The sequence below is a fragment of the Nothoprocta perdicaria genome, unplaced genomic scaffold, assembly GCF_003342845.1.
Source record: "Nothoprocta perdicaria isolate Ctin4 unplaced genomic scaffold, notPer1 scaffold_13, whole genome shotgun sequence".
Classification (NCBI taxonomy): Eukaryota; Metazoa; Chordata; class Aves; order Tinamiformes; family Tinamidae; genus Nothoprocta; species Nothoprocta perdicaria.
Genome location: NW_020454427.1, coordinates 2,600,250 through 2,620,661, shown reverse-complemented (window position 1 = coordinate 2,620,661; position 20,412 = coordinate 2,600,250). Strand labels below are relative to the sequence as shown.

The 20,412-nt window shown below is 48.2% G+C and overlaps 1 protein-coding gene across 4 annotated transcripts in view; it reads right to left on the bottom strand.

Annotated features, from left to right (window-relative positions):
* PDGFRA (platelet derived growth factor receptor alpha) overlaps positions 1-13,777 on the bottom strand; it is a 33,997-nt gene extending 20,220 nt beyond the window's left edge. For 2 of the 4 annotated variants that reach the window (XM_026033536.1, XM_026033539.1), the window contains exons 1-7: positions 13,650-13,777; positions 7,106-7,166; positions 5,476-5,790; positions 2,486-2,749; positions 1,841-1,971; positions 346-517; positions 50-239 (exon numbers count right to left, since the gene is read on the bottom strand). In XM_026033536.1, the coding sequence (XP_025889321.1) occupies positions 50-239; positions 346-517; positions 1,841-1,971; positions 2,486-2,749; positions 5,476-5,790; positions 7,106-7,154 (1,121 nt within the window). In that variant the 5' untranslated portion in view covers positions 7,155-7,166; positions 13,650-13,777. Of the gene's footprint in view, positions 1-49; positions 240-345; positions 518-1,840; positions 1,972-2,485; positions 2,750-5,475; positions 5,791-7,105; positions 7,167-12,845; positions 12,873-13,642 lie in introns of those variants that run through there. The other 2 variants (XM_026033537.1, XM_026033538.1) reach the window with 2 other exon arrangements.
* Positions 13,778-20,412: the final 6,635 nt, after the last annotated feature.

The following is a 20,412-nucleotide window of genomic DNA, read 5'->3' as shown; positions in this document are numbered from 1 at the left end:
AGCACTCAAGTCAGTAGGGCAAAATGAGATTCATAAGAATATTTTTTACCTTGTTTCCTGGACTCTGTTTGAACTAGTAACAATTTCAGTAAGATTTTCAATCAGAGTCACATTGTCTTTCAACCAGTACATTTTTGGAGCTGGGTATGCCTGTACATCAACAACAAAATGTTTGACTTCATGTAGGTTGACAGCTTCCAAAGGACTAAACTGGGGCTCCAGATGAATGAACCCTTTGTCTGCAAATGATAAAGCCTTGCATAAATAATGTTGTACAGCACATTGCAAGAACTGCATTTTTGTAATGTAATATAATATTTCTTAGACACTGAAAACAGACTATACCATGTACTGTAATGACTACTTTCTTATTTTCCTTAACCTCCTTGGTTGCATGCCGAGCAGTACATTCATAATCCCCCGTGTCTTTCACTGTTGCCTCAGGAATGGTCAAGGTGTAAATCAGCTTCTGCGATGGGACTTTGATATCATCAAGTTTTATCAGGCCTTTTTCTTTCTGTAGTTTGGGAAAGGAAAAAATATATTACTTAGGTAACTAGGATTTACAAGGATTTATACCACCACTGGAGTGAGGGCAGTGATCTAAAAATTGTGTGACAGAAGACTTGCTTACTCATTTGTAGATATATTTTTATTCAAAATAAAATACCATCCAAAACTCAGGTGAACTGCATAAGCAATAAAATTGCTTATGGCTCCCTTCTCCTCTTACAGAAAAGCAGTATGTTTTACTCTGAATTTTCTTTGTTTAGTTCCAATGAAGTAAGGTGGATTTTTTATGTGCTCCACCAAACAAAAGGTACTAGAAGCCTATGGTATCTAGTACTATGTAGGTACTATGTTTCTGCTCTCAAGATGAAAATCAGTTGTTGTGAGGGAGAAGACAGGTGAGAATAAGGGTAATGAGAATGATAGACAAGGAAGACAGGAGTAAAAAACACACTGGGGATAGTTTTGGTTGGCTTCAAATAGCAGAGATTGTGACATATAATGTGGAAAACAGAACAAATCCTTCTCAAATACATTTTTTCTATTGGGTTCAACTTATTTAAATAAAAGGAATGATTTGGAGTCACTATAAGGTAGTGACTTCAACTACTCCATCCCTGTAGTTATCAGACTTTTCACCTAGAATGTGCTGAATTGGCAGGGTACCCATTCGCAGGATACCTGGCTGGCTCAAATCAAGTCTCACTGAACAAAAATTTTCACTGTAAAAGAATGTTAAGAAAGTCTGAAAATACGTGAGAGACTCAAAAAAATACAAGGTTTCCCTATTAGGAATTTCTTATTAGCATGTAACTACACTGACTATATGAGTCAATTTAATTTACACCTGCACAATGAAGAACACTAAAGAATTGATTTTTCATTGCCCTTTTATGCTGCCCAAGAATGCAGGGTTTAAGGAGCAACATTTTAAAGGTTCAGGCCAGAACTTCAGCTATAAAGTTATACGGGGATGTCAGACATCTTTCAAACTCTTTCCATTCCCACTACTGTTTTTTTTTTTTTTTCCTGTCCTGAAAAATTTTCTGAGGGCAAAACCTGAAAGAGACCAAGAGACCTCAGCACATGTATTCTGGTCACACGTCAACTACTTTTCATGCTCTGCATACTTTTCTAACAGCCAGCTCTAACTTTTGCTACTGACTCTCTTTTGTAATAATCTGAAAATAAAAGAAATTATTTTGTTTTCTCTCCTGTCCTCATTCAGTCAAAAAAAGTAAAGAATATTTAACAAACTCACTTCTTCCCAAGTAAGCAACAACAATCATTCAAACAAACAAACAGAACAACAAAAAAGGGAGATACTTACCACTTTCCCAGGATAATTCCACTGTAAATTAACCACCTCATTGTCAAAGACCACACAAGTTACTACGATGGTCTCGCCTGTTTTGTAGACAGTTTTAAGAGCTTCAATTTCAACTGGCAGCTGTGAAGTAGCTAAAGAGAGAGAGAGCAGATTTAGCTTAAAATTGTATGCGCAGGTTTTACAGGGTGTGAGTCAGAGTTAACTTTCCATTTCACTTCCTCTATTGAGGTATTCCCCTGGAAAATCCGGTGAAAGCATTTCTGATTTACAGAAATACAAACAAAACCAGAAGATGATTGCTTCCTAGCTATTTTACTAGCAATTACTTAGACAGTGGGCATTTAAAACATCTAGTTTATGGGCATTGAGGTCAATCCCACAAAAAAAAAAAAATATGATCCAAGCACAAAATTTCAGTGAGAAGTTCCTATCTCAATAGGTAGGTTGCCCTTGTGAAAACACTCTAAGTACAAAAGCAATTTCCCTTTTTGCTAATCAGTGGCCAACTTCAAAAATCAATTGTTAGCCCGTAAAAAAACTTATTTTCAAAATATGTAAAGTTTGAATTTTACAGACTACCCAGAGTCATAAGATATGAAGTTATTACTTCTTTGTTTCTTATTTTTAATGAACAAAAATAAATACCTCTTAAAATATAGACGAGGAACTCTTCAGACTTGAACTCTACACCTTGAACTGTTGTTTTACAAGTGTATGAGCCTGCAGGAAAATTTCCAATGAAGCCTTGCTTGCTGTCATAGAAGGCAAAGACATCCTTGTCCAAACTGTTAATTAAAGTCACTTGAGCATTTGGGTCACTGGTACGACAGGGGATAATGGTAGGATCGCCTTCTTCTACCAAGATAAACTGGTCTTCGGGTAAGGAAGGAACAAAAGGCATGTCTGGGTCTGTGGAAGAACAAGTTGTGATTTTGTTTGTAGTAGTCCATATATAAGAAAAGGGATATAAATGAGCAGTTATATATCTTAACTCATGTTAGTACAATTCATTACACCACATCTCCAGAGGTTGTAGTAAAGGCGTGTTAAATGGTAGGTACGGTCTCATTTTTGCTCTCTGATTCAATATGTAGGAAGACTTTCAACTCAAGCACAACACATGAAAAGGCTGTGTCACTATTGTGACAGTTCAGGAGGCAGAAGGAGAACTGCACGAGAAGGACTCAAAAAAAAAAAAAAAAAAAAAGCAGAGAATTATTATTTCCCTTAGACCTGGTCACTTTGTCCCATTTGGACAAAATGCAAGGAAATCACTAAAGGCCATGAAATATTTGTGAAATTGCTGAAGAGGAAAGTGGAGATGAATGTCCTTTCTCTATCATAGACAGCTCTGTCAAGATATATATGCAGCAAGGACTTTAGTACAGAGTTTGGACTTAAATATTGTACCTTTATGATATAAGAATTTGCACTCAGTTATGATCTTCATTGCATTGAAAATAAATATTAAATAAAGATCCTGCCTTTTATTGGCATAGCTCATTCTTCCTCTTCTTCAGTTAGACTTTTTTTCCCTTTGGTAATATTAAGTGTCCCTTAAATCATATGCAGGCACTTCTAGAGGCAAAAGACATTTTTAAAGTGCAAAAGTAGAAATCAGTATGGAGTTGTTTATAGCTAATACCTTTAAGCCATATTTCGTCAAAACTAATTTCAAGCGCTTATCTTTATGCATTTCTAACATGTCTAACATTACAGCTATGAAGTATAATTAATTATGGTCATGGCATGTGGTATCCAAAATATTAAGATCAACCATAAAACAATCAAACACCTGATGCTTGTATTTTTAAACCAATAAAATAGATGTCAGCTTTCCTACCCAAGCAATCCCCGTTCTGAGTTTAAAACACAGTTGCATAACATACCAAACTGCGCCTCAAATTATCTGAATTTGGCTGTTTGAAATGAGCAAGTAATCTCTGCTAGGCTGAAGCTTCTGTGCAAAGCTCTCTAACGAAATTTAATAAATAGCAATACAAATCCTGCCAACAATAGAATTTGTGCTGCCCTGGCAGGCTCTTTGTAGCCATATCGCAAACACAGCACTCCCGCCCGAAGTGTCTGCCAACTCCGTGGATTTATTTTCCCAATGTAATTTGAAACAGAGATGGGATTCACCTAGTCTGGTTTTGTGTGTGCTGTTAGTGAGACTGGAATACTGTGTGAAGTCCCAGAGCCATCCACTTTGGTTTGAGTGGGTTGCTGTTACCCATTGCCCTCCTAATTCACTGCAGGAGAAAAACAATCGTAAAGACAGACTTTAGAGCAGGGAACAGAAATGTTCCCTGTAATTTGGAGAAAAAGATATGTTTCTGCGTTTCGACATCTTGATTTTTAGTGAGCAGAAAAAAATTACAGGGTGTCTCTGCCCCGCAAATCTGGTAGGCTGAGATCTGGAGACATTTAAAATTCAGTGCAAAAAATAAAAACACTCTTCTTGAAGGAATCTTCTGTGTCTTGCCTTTATATCTCTTTGTTATGAGGAGAGCTCTGAGTTTAGGTCATTTAAAGGCTGTGTAACTGCATCAAAATCTTTTGGTGGTTTGTCTAGGGCTGTTTGGAAATTGAGATACATGTGCCAAAGCCCCTGCAGCCTCTGCTGAAACCTCTTATTGCTCCAAGACCAAATACTAACACTTTGAGTTCATTGTGGGAAACATAGCAGCAATCTTAGAAGAATTCCTACAGTCAGTCAAATCACACATCAGGATCTGCACAAGCTTAACGCTGTGGTAAAGCAGCTTTAGAAGATCTCTCTGGTGAGCTCTGCCTTTTTCACCTTCCACCGTCTTCCTCACAGTTTCGGACATCGTTTCCCTCACAACATATTTACAGCTTTACAGAATCATTTGCAGTCTCTTCTTCATTGCAGTCTCACTGCAAACCCCCTTGCCTGCTCTGGGATGACCCTGCAGTTCTGCTGCTCATCCCTTAAATGCCTGCAGAGTCCAGGACATCTCTCCTTAGCACTTTGCTCAGCCTGTGGTGCCCGTCTCAGCTACCACGAGAAAAGATGCTGATCCCATCACCAGCACAGAAAGCTGCTGAAGGAATTTGCAAGTGGAACAAAGAGGTGGGGAGGCAAAGTCGGTGATCAGTACTTGTAAAAGTAAGGGATGCCGTTTCTTCTGGGTCCAAGAGGTTTTTCCACGACTGAAGGGAAAGGTGGCATGGGGACAAGGAAGGCTGTGTTTGCCATGAAAATTACAGGGCACTGCAAGAAATGATGCTTGCAAATACCATGTTTTTAATCTTGCCCCAGAGTGGCCAACAGCAACATTTCTTGTGCTGACGTCGTTTGTGAGAGCTACCCCAGGCCATCTCCATCTCCACTGCTTTATTTATCACCTCAGTCCTGGCACCCTATGCACATACGGGCACTTGCCAGGCAGTGTTGGGCCAGAAACTCATTTTTCTCTTCTGACTGCCAGTTCAAGTCTTGCTCAGGTTAAACATGAGCAATGGCCTCTAGCATCCGGTGATTACTTTAGTGTCAAAACGATGCTGGTTTTTGCTCAAGGCAAATTGGCACCACTACGTATCTTCTAACCATCCACATGACAACCAGTGTGCTCAAATGTGTGAGTTTTGCTGCAACCTCCCACACTTACCAGGCACGTAAATGTAGATGTCCTTCCCTTCCACTTCCCCGTCCTCCACCTGGGTGTGATTGTAGTAGCAAACATACAAGCCCGTGTGCGCGGCCGAGGCGTTCCCGACCTCCAGCACAGTCACAAAGAGGCCGCTGTTGTTCTCTTCGTGCCTGATGTCTATCATGTGGCTTCCCTCGCCCAAAGGGTACTGCCAGCTCACTTCGCTGTCCCCAGAACATCTCAGTGTGAAGTTGGAATTCAGCTGCACAACCATTTTGTTTCTACTGGGAACAATAGTTGGCAGGGGAAGCTGGCAAAATGCTAGAAACGGGCCTGCAAAAACAGAATGGAATAAATAGTACATGAGCATATGCAACATCCTCGGCACAGGGCTGTGGAGAAATGAAGAACAGACTGACGGCAGATGCTTCTATGCCAATTTCTGACACACTGGTATCTCCGGACATCTGCCTTTGTTAAAAGCCAGAGCTTTCCCCAGTGAAGGGCAAATGGCTTCCTTTGAAATGCAAAGCAGATAAATGTTTGCTTGCTGGGCTGGGTTTGGCAAATCAAGAGGTGAAAGACAGAGGTGAGGTTAGAGATGGCTCCCAATCTACACCTCAGCTTCCCAGACTCCAGATGTGGCACTGGTTGCTGCAGAGCAGGGAATCCCAGCCAAAGCTCCGAGGAAGCTCATCCTTGGCAGCCAAGCCAAAATGTAGAAGCCACTTCTCTAGGCCAACATCTGCCCTTTACATTTGGTGTCTAGTTCTGTGGAGGGCTGGAGCAGGAGCTTGGATCCAAGCTTTCTACATCAGGTCTACCTTGGCCAAATGGTACAGAAAGCTAATCTCCAAATCAAACTATAATTCGCTGGACTAGATGTTTTAGATGGCACTGCTTTTCGGATGTTGTCTACATTCACAGACTCTCAAGCCTACACAATTTGTAGGTTGGTCCGTGTCCAGTTCCCAGAAGAAAAATTATCCACATCCTAAGCCCCACAGAAGGAGACAAAACAGGATTCACTAGGGAGACAGATTTGCTGTTTCAGACTCTCTAACATCCTGCACAAAACCTATATGGTAGCCCCTGATATAAATGCATTTAGGCTGTCAGTGTGAAAGTGGGCTCCGTGCAATAAACTGTCGGCATCCAGACTTTCTTTGAAACCCGCTTCTCACTTTTGCACATGTTAGAGATAACATGTCGGTCTACGGGCTCGTTCTGTATTTGACACCCTGTGGCTGCACTCCTTTCTCGGCACCATTCGCTTGGCAGATGTGGCCGGCTCCACAGGCCGGTGCGGTTCCGTGGTGCGGAGCGGGAGGATGCAGGGAGCCCACACAGGCAGGCCCGCCTGCCCCAGGCTGCTGGAGAAGCTCCAGGGTGGCAGGGCCGGGACAGCCCACGGCACACGGAGCCCCTTCCCCTGGTAAGGGGGGTTGTAGAGTTGCAGAGGGGCCAACCTAGCTGGAAAGGGCCAGCAGAAGTCCTGCTATCTGCCCTTGTCTTGGCTACCAAAGACATGGCCAGAAGAAGGGGGACTGTAGCCAGCTGCCAATCACTGAGCATTTGTCATCATGGGCACAAATAAAACAATCTGAAAGCCGGATTTACAGAGGAACAGGGTTTTGAGAAGCATTACCTGTGAGGAAACATCCCAGGATCAGGAATGTCCTTGGGGAAGGACCCATAGCTATGAACAACTGAAAGAGAAAGAAGGGAGAGTAAGTAGTTAACAGACTGGTAACAGAAGTGAGAGTTTACAGCAACCTGGGTGCCCCAGGCCAGCCTTCATTTGCTCTGTAAAACACCACAGTGAGGAACAGCAATGCAGCCCCTCACCACAGCCCTTGCAATGCCAGAGTCAGATGCCCTGTGCAGGGCACATAGCATTCCCGGACACCACGACTGCATTCCCCTGCCCGGATCCAGCATCTCACACAAGCTTGTGAGGGTGCAAACACTACATGTGTGCAAGAAGTTCTGGGTTTTTAGCTGCAAGCTGCTTTTATGGAGAAAAGGGATATTTTAATGCTGTTTTTGCTACAAGCAGCGCTATTGCCCGTTACCTTCCTTTTGCCATTGTACATATGCAGATATATAATTTACTAAACACAATACAAACACAATAGTGTTTCCTTCACATCCAGCAAGAACACCCTCAATTGAGAAGCTACCTAAAACTTAAAACCCACACTTTCTAACAGAATCAACATATGACAAACTGTGATCAGCATTACCATTCACAGAGCATCTCTTTCCCCAAAAATGTGTAGAGTCATAGATCATTTGAGACAATTTCGGCTTTCAAGCAAATAATCATAAGTAATCAGCTTCAAAGTGGCAAAGACAGAAATAGGCACCTTGGTAATTTTGAAACATCTAAATACATTTCTCTTCAAGACTCTCAACCAGCCTACTAGGTAATTTCCAAAGGAAAAGCTCCTACAGCTCCTGCTCCCATTGAAATCAATGGATGCGTTGTTGGTGATTTTAATAGAACCCGAATTTGGCCCGAAGCCAATATAGATTAAATAAAGACTGTACAGAAGAGCCTCTGATCTGAACTCGAACCAAGGAGTAAATAAAAGGATGATGTGCCAAGACAGGGACTACTTGTCAAAGGACCTGGACAATCTCTATTCATCCTCCAGTATTCAAATTCTGGTTCTGAGACAGGAAAGCACGTAGGTGCATCTCGTTATTAAGACTATGCCAGTGTTGGGCAGCAGATAAATGACTACCAAATGACAAGGAGTATTCATAAGCGAGTACCTCTTTCCTCATTCAAAATGTGGAATAGGCTGTGGTCTCTTGCAAAACAAAAAGTGTTTGATGCGACAATAAAACATGAAGGTCTCAAAAGCAGGATTAGAAGCCTTTCAAACCATGAGTCCAAAAAAACACATGCCCAAACATCTTCAGAAATTTGAATCCCACCATTTCAGCAGAGTCCTGGATTTTGCCTGATTCTTCATTAGCAACAATTGTCCTGTGTTTATGTATCTGTCTCCCATTGATAACAGACTCCTGGACATCAAAGAAATCGCTTGGCTTCAGCCTCCTTGATCATCTTTATCACTTTTATATCCTGTATTTTTCAGATAAAATAACCCAATGTAAATTGTTAAAGAATTCCCATGGTCTGCTTTATTGATCTGCCTACTAAGCACCCAAGATCCACAAAACCATGTTACCCTGCTGTCTGCCAAATTTTCTTCTGCCTTTTCTCCCTGAAAAGGCAGATCTCTCTCCCAGCACATTGTTTTTCTAGAGTTTTCAATGCAAGTCATGCAGCACAGCAAGAGCAAACACAAAGCTAACTCATCTGTTACCCAACGGGTACGCCTGGAGAAGCCCCGCTGCAGGATGCTTGCACTGTTGCTCTACGAGAACAAGGGGACTGAAACCCTGTGAATACCTGGATGTAAATCCAGGTGATGGCTTGTATTTCCAAAGTGCTATTTGTAATCCACTTATTTAGGCTGCCATAAAAATCAATAAGAGCTGAGTGCCTCAATCAGCTGATGCAGTTCAAAGGGGACTTGCTGAATGTGCCTTTTCCAACTGCAGTTTCTTTTGTAACCCGTGGTTTTGATCTTTCCTTGATGACCTATTAATCTCTGCAAGGCTCAGAGCAGCCCTTACCCACTGCGAAAGACTGACTAATACGCTAATCAGTCATCATCATCCACACTCAAAATCTAGTTAAAATGAATTTAATTACATTGCATGTCTGTCATTAACCCTGTTTCCAGTGCATCCTGGCACGTCACTGCTGCAGCAAAGGGTTAGCACAGGTACAATTTCACACTGCTCTCCTGGGCAAAGAAACATCTAATTTCTGAGGGCACAGATTTTTTTATTAACCTTCCATTTGATGGAAGAGCCCTGTTTGTCCCAAATGACCCAAACTTCAGTTCTATCTAGCCCTGAATAAACAGGCCAGGTTCCATTTTTGACATCATCCCATCAAACCATACATTGGTGTAAACTCACTGAAGCCAATAGGCTTCAAAATCCAGTATTGATAACTGACACACTGCGTGAGTTTGATGCAGCCTTAACTCTTTGCATCCCTGGAGCATTGCTGCTTAATACAGAAACATGTGAATATATTAAAAAATAAATAAAACAAAAAGCTAAATAGTGCCATGAATTGTTCACCAAACTTCGTGGAAGCAGATTGTCCTGAGTGAAACAGTTATCGCATCTACTTCAATCAAAGGGCTCACTGAGATTAGGTATCTCTGTTGTATGCTTTAATGATAAAAAAATAAAACGGGAAAGCAACATCAGAAGGATTATTACTGTCAAGGAATCAGTCTTTCAAATACTCACTGCCAAGCTTGCTGATTTTTACCAAAAGTGGCTTCATTGACTGCAGCTGAAATCAAACTAAAATCAATATTCAGAATGTCAATGGAAATATATTTTAGAAAATGTTGATATTCCAGCTGGTTGTTTTACATGAGCTAGAGAGAAAACACTGTGGTGGTGTATGTATGGCGGAGATTTGTTATGGGGGAGTATATCAAATAAAAACTCTCTCAAGACAGAAAAATACCACATCTATCAGAAAACTGGAGCCTGAAAGACTTGTTTCCCATCAGCTACCTAGTCACAATACATTTCATCCTCTTGGCCACAGGATGGCAATGTTGATCCACATTAATGAACCAATTTTCTTGCCTAGGAGAAAGTCTCCAACATACCAGATGGACTCAAAACTAGGTCTCCTGGATTGACTTAACATTCAAATTACTTTCATATTTTCATTTTATATGAGTTCCACTTTTTGAAAAAGAAAAAAGAAAAAAAAGAAAAAAAAATGTTCTGTATAATTATGATAAGCAATATTATTATATGGTAATAGTTGGGATGTAGGTCTTGGTACGTAGTAACACGATTTTCCTTGTTATGAGAAGGGCTGGATACTTGCAGTGGCAATTTTGTCAGTGTGGTGGTTTGTCCTTCTGGGGAAGCTGTTTTTTCCTAGGAAGACTTAAGGTCAGCCCAAGAGGAGATCATTTCCTCCTTGTGATATATACTTCACTAGCTGAATTTAAATGTTCAGATGGGACCTCTTGGGTATTTTCTTGATTTTTAATTCCCTTTCTCAGAGATGTCCACGGAGGCAGAACTGCCCTGCATAGCAAACAGGGGGCTCTCAAGGTTTTAATGGAGAAAGGCACAAACAAGCAAAGAAAACAAATCCATACAAACGCCTAGCAGTATTTTCCTAAACTGATGTTTCTCCCACATCCCTTTATGAGTCTTTGCCCCCAGCACAGCCTTTTCCGAGCCGTATGGGAAGAGTTATCACTACGCAAGCACAAGGAACCAGCAGCGAGCACGAAGGGCACCAGGTTCGTGAGGTGCAGGGTTCCCCAAAGAACCCTCCAGCCAAGAGGCCAGACTCTGCCGATCCACCAGGAAGCTAAAGCTGGGAGGGTGTTTGCAAAGTCTAAATTCCCTTAAAGGGCTTTCCAGACTGTCTCAGTAGTCAAAGACTGGCGCTTCCAAGGAATCAGATAAGGACCTTCAGAGAATACTCCAGATCCCAACTTAGGCAGTCTGAAGCATTGCAGGGAAAAAACAGTCCCTCTCTGTTGGGTAGAGGATCTGGTAAGCCAGACCTTGTGAACCTCTCTCTTGGGTGCTCTTGCAAAACTTTTTTGACTTTAAAAAGATGGATCCAGCAGGACAGAGAGGCAAGAGGGAGAGAAGGGACTGCTTGCTTCTCTTAAATTACCATCAACTCTTCGCAGCAACAACAAAAATGACCTGGTCTTTAAAACAAGCAAAGTAGACACAGTCTATTGAGGTTTTCAGAGCTCACACTCTGCCACTCGGGACGCACGAAGGATACAAGCAAGGCAAAGTTTGGGAAGACAGTCCATTTTACATTCAGTTTGGAAATGAAATATGGTTGGAAATAACCAATGAGGTCTGTGGTATGCAGGTCTTTTTTTTTTTTTTTTTTTTTTTTGGTCTGTATTCTCCCGACACTCAAATCCTAGCTTGATACTGTAGCACTGTGGAGAGGTATTTGATTCAAATATTTATTACTTCCTGCTTTCATGAAAGACAATATGTATATATTACTCTGAACAATCTTCTATATATCAAGTATCAAATAGAAGGAAGGTGGCCAGATGGCCCCAGCACCCATCGCTGCTGTGTGTCCCACCTTTGGCCCCTTGATGCCTGCAGAGAAGCACCACGACACAAGTCCCGTTTTAAGCAACGGTACCGCCTGCGAGCCAGGAGAGCGGACTCCTAATCCCAGCACTTTCATCGATGCAATCTCATTTTCCTTTAAATTCTTTTTCAAGCCCCGTGAGGAAGGTTGACTGAAACCACTGTTCAGCAGAGGGCCTTTCTAAAAACGCTCATTGTTACCTAGAAGCCAAAAACCGAGTCCCTTGCTGGGAGACCTTCCTCTCACTTCTAGACGCGTAATTAAAAGCCAGATCTCCCCAATTCACATTCTGCCCCAGCCGGCCGCTCACAGAGCAGCCTTTGATGCTCCTCTCCTCCTTTCGCCAGACCCCCTCTCCTGCCCTGTCCGGGGACACGGAGGTGACACACGAAGCTGCGAGGCCGGCGGGGATGCTGGGGGTGCTGGCAGTGCCCGGCTCGGCTTGGGGTTGGGGCTGGCATGTCATGAACACGCTCTGGAGCAAAACCTAGGGGTGGTAGCAGCTCCCGGCCCTGTTCTTACAGGAAACAATAGGAAAACCTTTGCCAAAACGGAGATAGTTTTTTTTCTTCTTCTTACGCTAGGTAGCCAGGAAAAAGTAAAGGAGTCGGGGAATGGGAGAAGGCGAGAGCACAGGGACTCCCCCCGCGCCCGAACCCGAGGAAACCCGGTTGCGCTCGGGCTCGACGTGAGCTCGGGGCTCCGCTTCCCGGCGCGCTCCGACGGGCGACACGCGGAGACCCCGCACCGCCCGAGCCGCCGCGGCCAGCGGTAACGGGTCTGGGAGCATCGGGGCCAAGGGAGAACGAGACGGCCGCAGACCCGCCAACGTGCCGACCCGTTCCCGGCCGTGCGGGTGCGTGGCGGTCGGCGGGTTTTGCAAGGGACGCTCCGAGAGGCCGTCGAGGGGCGCGAGGAGCGAGCCCGGGGTCCGCAGGGCTGGGGGCAAAGCCCAAGGGCCGCCTGCAGCGGCTCGGGGCTGCTGCTGCCTCGCGAAGTCGCTGCTCGCTCCGGAGGAAAAACAAAAACAACCTCCCCCCCCCCCCCCCAAAAAAAAAAAAGAAAAAAGAAAAAAAAATCTGTCCAAGTCCTGTTCTCTGGAACGGCTCCTGAGCTGCTGAATCCCCGTCCAAAAATGTTGAGCAATGCCGCGGAGAGCCAAAAAGCCATTTCCTACTTGCTCCCAGGGCTTTCCAGGGGACTCCAGCCTGGCAGGGGCTGGCGAGTTCGCTAGCGCCGCGCTTGACAAAATCCAGACGGTGGTCGCGAAGGCGCTGCCCGCCCGCGGGCTGCGGGGCGGGGGGCTCCGCAGTCCAGTGCGGAGGAGCCGGCTGCCTTCCCGTCGCCGCAAGCTGGAAAGTCTCCAGGTACCAGTCGGGCTGCCTGAATTCAGCATCTTCCCTTCGGCCGAGACGTGCGAAGAAAGGACGGGGTGCGCAGGGATGGAGCAGAGCTTGGCCGGGTGGGCGGCATCTGTGCGCCCCCTCCCCGGGGTCCTGGGCTCTGTGCGCTGCCCGGTCGAGGGAATTTAGGTGGGGAAGAGGTCTCCGAAGCGGGGAAGGTGGTAAAAACAAAGGGAGGGGGAAGGGAGCGGGGAGCAGCGGGGGTGAAGGAAGTCAGGGCAGTGGGGGGGTTAGAGGGGCTGCGGGCAGAGGGGGCGGCTGGCTGGGACCCTACGGGCCACCCCCGCCGCAGCCGGTCCCCGCGCCGCCCGTCGGGGCGCTCCGGGCCCCGCCGCCCCAATGTGTTTGTCATTAGCGCAGCCCGCGCAGCGCCTCGCGCCCCGCGGGAAGGCGCCCGGCGCGGGGCTCCGGGGGCAGAGCGCTGAGAACGCGCAGTAAACACGGCGGGGGAGAAGAGGGTAAGAGAGTAAAATAATAATAATAATAAAAAAAGTAATCAAAAAAAGCAAGCAAATAAACAAACAAAAATGGAAGAAGAATGAAAAAAAAAAAGTGGAAAATTCTCTCTCACCTCTTACCTTCTCCTTTGTAACCCGTTGCTCCAGCCCTGCAAATTGTAAAGTATCCAAAATATGTCCACGTCTTTTGTGACTTGTGCCTCTCCGCCACGCTCGCAGCCTCCCGCTCGCCCTGCCTCCAGCTCCGACTGTAACGGGCTCACAAACCGCGTCCCGTAATTGATTCAATGTTATAGTCCATCCTTCCAAAACTAATCATTTGCTTTAAGTAAATAGCTGTCAGGAAATGAAGCCCCCTCCGGCCCCTTCAGAATAAGAGCGGCGCGGCCCCGCGGCGGCGGCGGGCGGGCCCGCGACGGGCTCTTACGCAGGCAGGGGGGCCAGTGGCAGCCTCCAGATTTCACCAGCCTTGCCGAGGAGGGGGGAGGTTGGCCATATGGCAGGGCCGAGGGGGAGGAAAGGGGGGATCGGGGAGTTTTGCACTGCAGGGGAAAAGGAAAAAAAAAAAGAGTTAAAAAAAAAAAAAGTTTCGTTGAAAACTCAGAGTGCTCCCTGTTTCATGAATGAGGCTTCCTCCTCCGACCCTCTCGGATGGAGGCTCGCCGGGCTCGGTGTCCACGGTTGGGTTTATGGATGGGGAGTTTGATCTGGAAACGAATTGGCGGCTTCCTCGTGTCCTTTGCCCACCGCGGAGCTGGGGCTTGGTTAAGAGAGCGGGATGGACGGCTGGGGGCCCGCCAGAAGCAGAGGCATTGGGAGCGGGGCAAAGACGAAGCCCTGAGATTTATGAATGAGAGAGACAACGAAAGGTAACCCGCACACGGAGCCAGCCCCGCCAAACACTGCCGCTCAGACGGCGCCGGCGGAGCTCTTCTACTGCCCGCTTCCCTTGGCTTGCTCAGGGCCAGCCCAAGCCAGTAACACGCGAGGCCCGCGGGCTCCCGTGGGCTGCGCACGTCCCAGCCGCTCCTGTCGGGATTCGCGCCGCAAGGAGCTTTGATCCCGCGTATCTCCGCTTTGCTGCCTCCAGCTATTTGCCCGCGATAAGAGGTGGCCGTGGGAGTTCGCAGGGAGCCGCGCTCGCCTTTTTTTTTTTTTTTTTTTTTTTTTTTCCAGGAGAGTCCGTGGCCGAAAAGCGGCGGGCGATGCAGCGGCCGCGGGCGAGGGGGCAGTGCAGCCCCAGGAACGGAGCGGCCGCTGCGCCCCTGCTCCCCCCGGCCCCGCTTCCCCAGGCTCGCTCTGCCCCTCTCCCGCCGGCGCCTTCTTATTTTGATTGTGCTTTTATTATTATTATTTGTTTTGTTTTGTTTTCCTTGTCCCTCCTGTTTAGCATTGCACGAAACAAAAAGTTTGCTCTCCAAGTCAAGCAACAGGATCCATTGACTTTTCTCTTTCCTAGCAGAGTGAGAATTAAGCGCACATCCCCTGAAGGGCCTGGGGGCCCAAACAAGAACCAGTTCCCGGGGTGGAGGAGCAAAAAAAAACCAAATATATATATATATATAGTGTGTGTTCAAGCTGAGGTCTCCCTGGCTGGGTTTGCAGGGTCCCCAGTGGTGCTCCCAGCCTGTGGCGTGCTCGCCACCAGAGCATCCTCAGCCTGGGCGAGTGCACAACCCCGCTATTGCTTCCACATGTTCCTGCAGGAAATCATCGGAGTCAGCCCTGTGAGCAGCCCCTTGTTCGGAATGCTAACAGGATACCGTCGTGCTTGTGAATAAACAACGGCTTCGAGCGAGCAAAAAGCGAGGAGAAAAAGCGTCTGCACCTTGGGATCATCTACCTTGGGGTGCGAGCAGACGCATCAGCCTTCACCCCCGGTTAATGTGAGGAGGCTGGAGGAGAAAAATCCTCTCGTTCATTTGACCAGAGCGGTGGGTCCGCGCACGTTTTAGCGTCACGAAGACTTCAAGTTCGGATCGGTTGCAAGGGGTCCCTGCGCGCTCTTGAAAAGATGCTGCGTGGCCGTGCTTCGTTTTGGGCATGATTTATCGACGTAAAAGTATCTGGTTTAATGTGCGAGGCTGAAGGTGGTTGTTAGCGAAGCACCGTCAGAGTCTACTGTAATGGGAGAATTGCTATTGCAAAGAGAAAGGAGGGAAAGGAAGGGGAGAAGGCGCCTTCTGGTTGCAATTACCTGCCTCATTTGAATAATGCCTTTGTCATGATCATTATCGAGCCTTCGTTAACGGCTTCCATGTGGCATCTTAAAAGACCTAGAAAAAAAAAAAAATCACGAATTCGGGACTGGCAAAAGCGCCTGCGGGGCTGGCCCGGCCGCGGCTGCGGGACGGGGCCGGCGGTGCCCCCGGCCCCGGGCATCGCTCCGAGGCAACGCCAACATCTCCGCCGACGGGATCTCCTTCCCCAAATCCCCGCACCCCAAGGGGGAATGAGCTCGAGGAGCCCCCGCCCTGGCGGGCAGACCCCACAAGCCGCAGGGCGAGCGGGGCGGCCGGGCGAGTGTCGTCTGCGCCCTGGGCCAGCGGAGGCCGGGGCTCCCTCCGGGGCTGGCGAGCAGCGGGAGGGACCCCCGGGAGCCAGGGGACTTCGCCCGCGGGCCCCGGCCCGCCCCGAGGTGGCGGCGACGGGCGCGGGGCCGCCGGGGAGGCGAGGGCGGCCGCAGCAGGAGAGCAGCTGGGCCGCTCAGGCCGCGGCGCCCATGGATTGGTTCCGAGCAGGGGGTTTATAGAGAAAATAAACCCTTTGGAGCTGGCTCCCCCCGCCCTGGATGGCTCAGGGGGGTCCTATCCAGGGAGGCGCGAGGGGCTCGAGGTTACCGAAAGGACAGGCAGGGGGTGGGGGGATTTTCACCACTGCTGCCCCCGAATCTCTCTCCTCCCACTCTTTCCCCCCCTCCTCTCCATAGGGAGCTGGAGCACAAGGCATCCCGAGAGCGTGTGTTTATGTGGCAGCAGATGGAGGCTGCTCGTTTGGAGCCGCTCCCACTCCTAGCGCGCCCCCGGGACCGGCCTGGTGGGACAGCTCCGGCCCCGACGACACGGGGAAAGCGGCGTTTTGGGAAGGAAAATGCCATTTTCCCCTTCTGCAAGGTCCAGAGGGCCTGGGGGCTGCGAGAGGCCCTCGGGAGGAGCTCAGTCCCTCGGGAGGAGCCCCAATTTGCTGCGCGTAATGAGCCCTTTCCTGCAGCTCTCTCCCAAGGGTGAGCTGGGCTGAGCTTAACTACCCGCAAGCCATTAGGCTGCCTAATAGGTGCTTAATTTGGACTCCAAAGCGGTCGTTGGAGCGGCCACCTCTTTCTACAGCTGTCGCAGCGCAGCAGGAGGTGGGCGACGGGGCGCCCCGCGCCAAAGCACCGTCGAGGGAACGGAGCCTTTGTGCTGGTGCGAAGGGAGCTCTGGTTTTCATTACTGGTCCCCCCGTGGAAGCGTTTGCAGCGCTCGCTTTGATGCCCGGCACGGGCTGAGCTGGTCCGGAGCGGCAGCCTGAGCCGCCCGCCTTGCACCGGGCCGGGCCTTTCTCGGGCCCTGCTCCGCTCGTCCCTCCCGGCCTCTCCAAGCTCCACGAACAGCGGGTGCTGACACGGAGCTGCAAAACCCCGGGCTTCCCGTGTGGATACAGGGAACAGCTTTATTCTGGCTAGGCTGCTTTTGTATGAGGCACCAGCGAGCCGCTCACCCTTTTTACTTTATTTAATGTGCAAAAGAAGAAAGGTCAGCGCTGACTTCTCCCTTCGCAGAGAGGCTTCGTGCTGCCCCCGGGCCTCTTCCCCGCTCCCGAGCTTCCAGGCAGCAGCCCCGGCCTGTTCCGCCTGCCTCCCATCTGGAGCAGAAAGGCAGCAAGCCCCTCGAGAGGGGGAGCGCGGCGCGGCCGCTCCTCGCTTGTCACTATAAATCTGCGCACACGTCTGGTGGCGGGGGCGGAGGGGGGTGCGGGGCCGGCCCCGGGCTGCTGGTGCCCGCTGCTCCCCGGGCTGCTCTCACTGCTCTGCCCCTCGCTCCCTGCACCGCAGCCGGCCTCTGAGGAGCAGGGATCGCAGGGCGCCGGCAGAGCAGGGAACCAGACAAAAGAAATGAGCGGCTCATCCCAGCCTCCCCTCCCCTACCTTTATATTCATTTGTTTAAGGTAAGTCCTTGAACTTTTCCCCCCCCCCCCTTTTTTTTTTCTTTTTTTTTCTTTCTTTTTTCTCCTCCTCTCCCCGCTAAGGCGGCCGCTGTTGCAGCTTCCGTTGTTGCATTTGGCTCTTGACATTAGAAGCTGCCCCAGCAGCCGCGGAAGCCCCGCTCCGCGCACGCAGCCGCTGTTTGCTCTCTGCTCCCGCCTGTCTTTCTCGTTTTTCAAAGAAATATTTGTTTTTATTATTATTTTTCCTGACCGAGGCAGAACGAACAGGGCCAGCAGCAGCCCTCACCCGTGCCCTAACCCGGCCCAGGGGGACAAGGACAAGCTGGCCCCGGGGACAAGGGCTTTCGCCGCCGGGCCCGGGGCGGCTCGGGACACTAGAGGGCAGCGGAGGCCGCGGGAGCCGCGAGTCGGGGCCGGGCTTTGGTCCAGGGGCTGCCTGCTCCCAGCTCTACCTTCCCGCTTCCAGCTGCCTTGCCTGGAAAGCCAGACCCGAGACCTGCGGCATGGAGCTGCTTGGTGCTGAGGCCACGGTCCATGCAGCAGCCGGTGTCTCCTTTGGTGCCACGGGCACAGGCAGCCTCGGGCTGCTCCAGTGTCACCTCCACTGCTGGTGGTGCCCAGCATGCAGCCCTCCCATGGGTGCATTGCCAAGGGCCATGCCCAGGAGTGAGCCAGGACACGTGCTCACTGTCTGACCTGGACTGCCCATGTGCTACACGTGCAATAGTGTCTTTCTGCTTCAACCCAAGGCAAGTTTTCTTCTAGTGCCTTGGGATTACCAATACAGTATCTCAGGACAATCCACTGTGGAATAACTGGAGCTGTGGCCAAGGATTCTGAACCGTAATCTGCTCTGCAAATGGCTTCCTGTCTGCCTCAGGTGTTGTACACTCCAAAATAACGAGAAAAACAAGGTATTCCATTGCGTGAGAAAGGGAGATGCTCAACATGGGTCTTAGCCACTCCAAGGATGAAGGAATGTCACTGATACCTCCTAAGAGCCTGCAGAATTGGGACTTCTGTGGAGATGGTGGAGGCTGCAAGTGTCATTCAATATTTTCCCAAAACAGTGTGGCCCGGCCCCACTGCTAGGAGTTGCAAGAATGAGCATCCTGCTTGGCACAGTGAGCAGAAATCTCAACACCTGCAAATTGCTGTAGCCGTCCCACCACGCACCATCAAGGTTGTGCCGAGCTGTGTGGGCAGGAGGGTGAAGCACGTTGTCTTTCTTGCTGCAGGGCTGTGTGTTTCCTGCACTGAAACACAAGCCCAAGGTTGTTCAAGTCATTCCAATCTGAGATGGAGGAACCCACATGTTGCATCTGAGGTCATGCATCAGTAACTACAGCTCTCACCTTCAGCTGCTTTAGCCAGGAGATAGACAGATGTGACACACTGAAAAGTGAAGGGAAATAATTCCTCTCTTCCACTTCTATAAAAGGGACCTGTGAGACCAACAGACATTACTTTTCAGCTATTTGCCCTTCAGTTGAGTGAGGTAGTTGCAGTAGAAGAAAATGAAAAGTGAGATGGGACCATGGCCACTATATGGCCATGGATGTGAAGCTACTGCTGTGGGCTTAGCCCGAAGAGGAAGGCTTTGGTAGACTGAGACACGAGACGGGAGAACATCTAGGTAGGTCTCGATCTGCTGGCCCTTGGCTGCTGGATGTGTCAGTCACATATCCCTCTTTTTAACTTCAAATTATCTTTTGCAAAAGTGTGGAAGCAGGGCCAGATTCTTCATTGTATAAATCTGCTGTAACTCTAACTTCAAGGGAAATATTCCAGATTCAATTTGAAATAATTAAGATTAAAAATTGGCTCTGGAAGACTTTTCTTTGGCAATAAAGCAAGAGAAGTACTGTGAAGGAAAATAATTCAAACCAGAACATTGTTTCAGGGCTCTTCTAAATAACACATGCTATAGGCACTTTGAAGGCATTTGTTCTCCATGGCAGCAGTATTTTAAAACTTTCACTTTGTTTCCACTAACCAAGTTAACCCTTGATAGCCAAGGGTGTATGATATAGACGCTATATACATAAACATATCTCTTTTCAGGAGATTCTCCAGATTATTAAGAAAAGAATAACACATTCACTAAAATGACATAATCTTAGTTGCAGCAGCTGCAAACTTGGTCTTGCTGGTGGAGCCAGGTGTCTGTCTCACTGTGTTGGCCAAAGCACAGAGGCATTGCAATGAATCTGAGCTTACATTTTACTTGTCCACAGGGAGGTTTTTTGTTTGTTTGTTTGTTTTTCATGGCAAGGGCTTTGGTTGTTGCCTGACTGGCAAGCTCTGCACATTAAGAAGGAGCAATTTTCCCCAGATTATTGTTTAGCATCTCTGGGAAGCAAACTTCTGCATGGAGTCCCTAAAGGAATGCAGAAAAACAGAAGGCCCATAAATTACTAGACTTTTTTTTAGCTCCCATGCATCAGATGACAAGATGTTGTTTAATAGTTTCTTGGGCCAACATCGCTTCATTTGTTAGGCCTATATCTGTAATGGGAACTGTTTCACCATAATTTGATTGCAATTGGTGAGAAGCCTGGTGCTTGCCCTCATGTAGCTGGCATTTTTTCCAGGTTTGGCATTCAGCCCCAAGGGAATCACAGAAAGGTTTGTCATTTTCCTTAGTGGTCCCAGATTTTCACCACAGGTTAATCAGATCTTTCTTAAGGATGTGTAGGAAAAGAGGGGAAAACCAAGATTCAGCTGTGCCTGTCT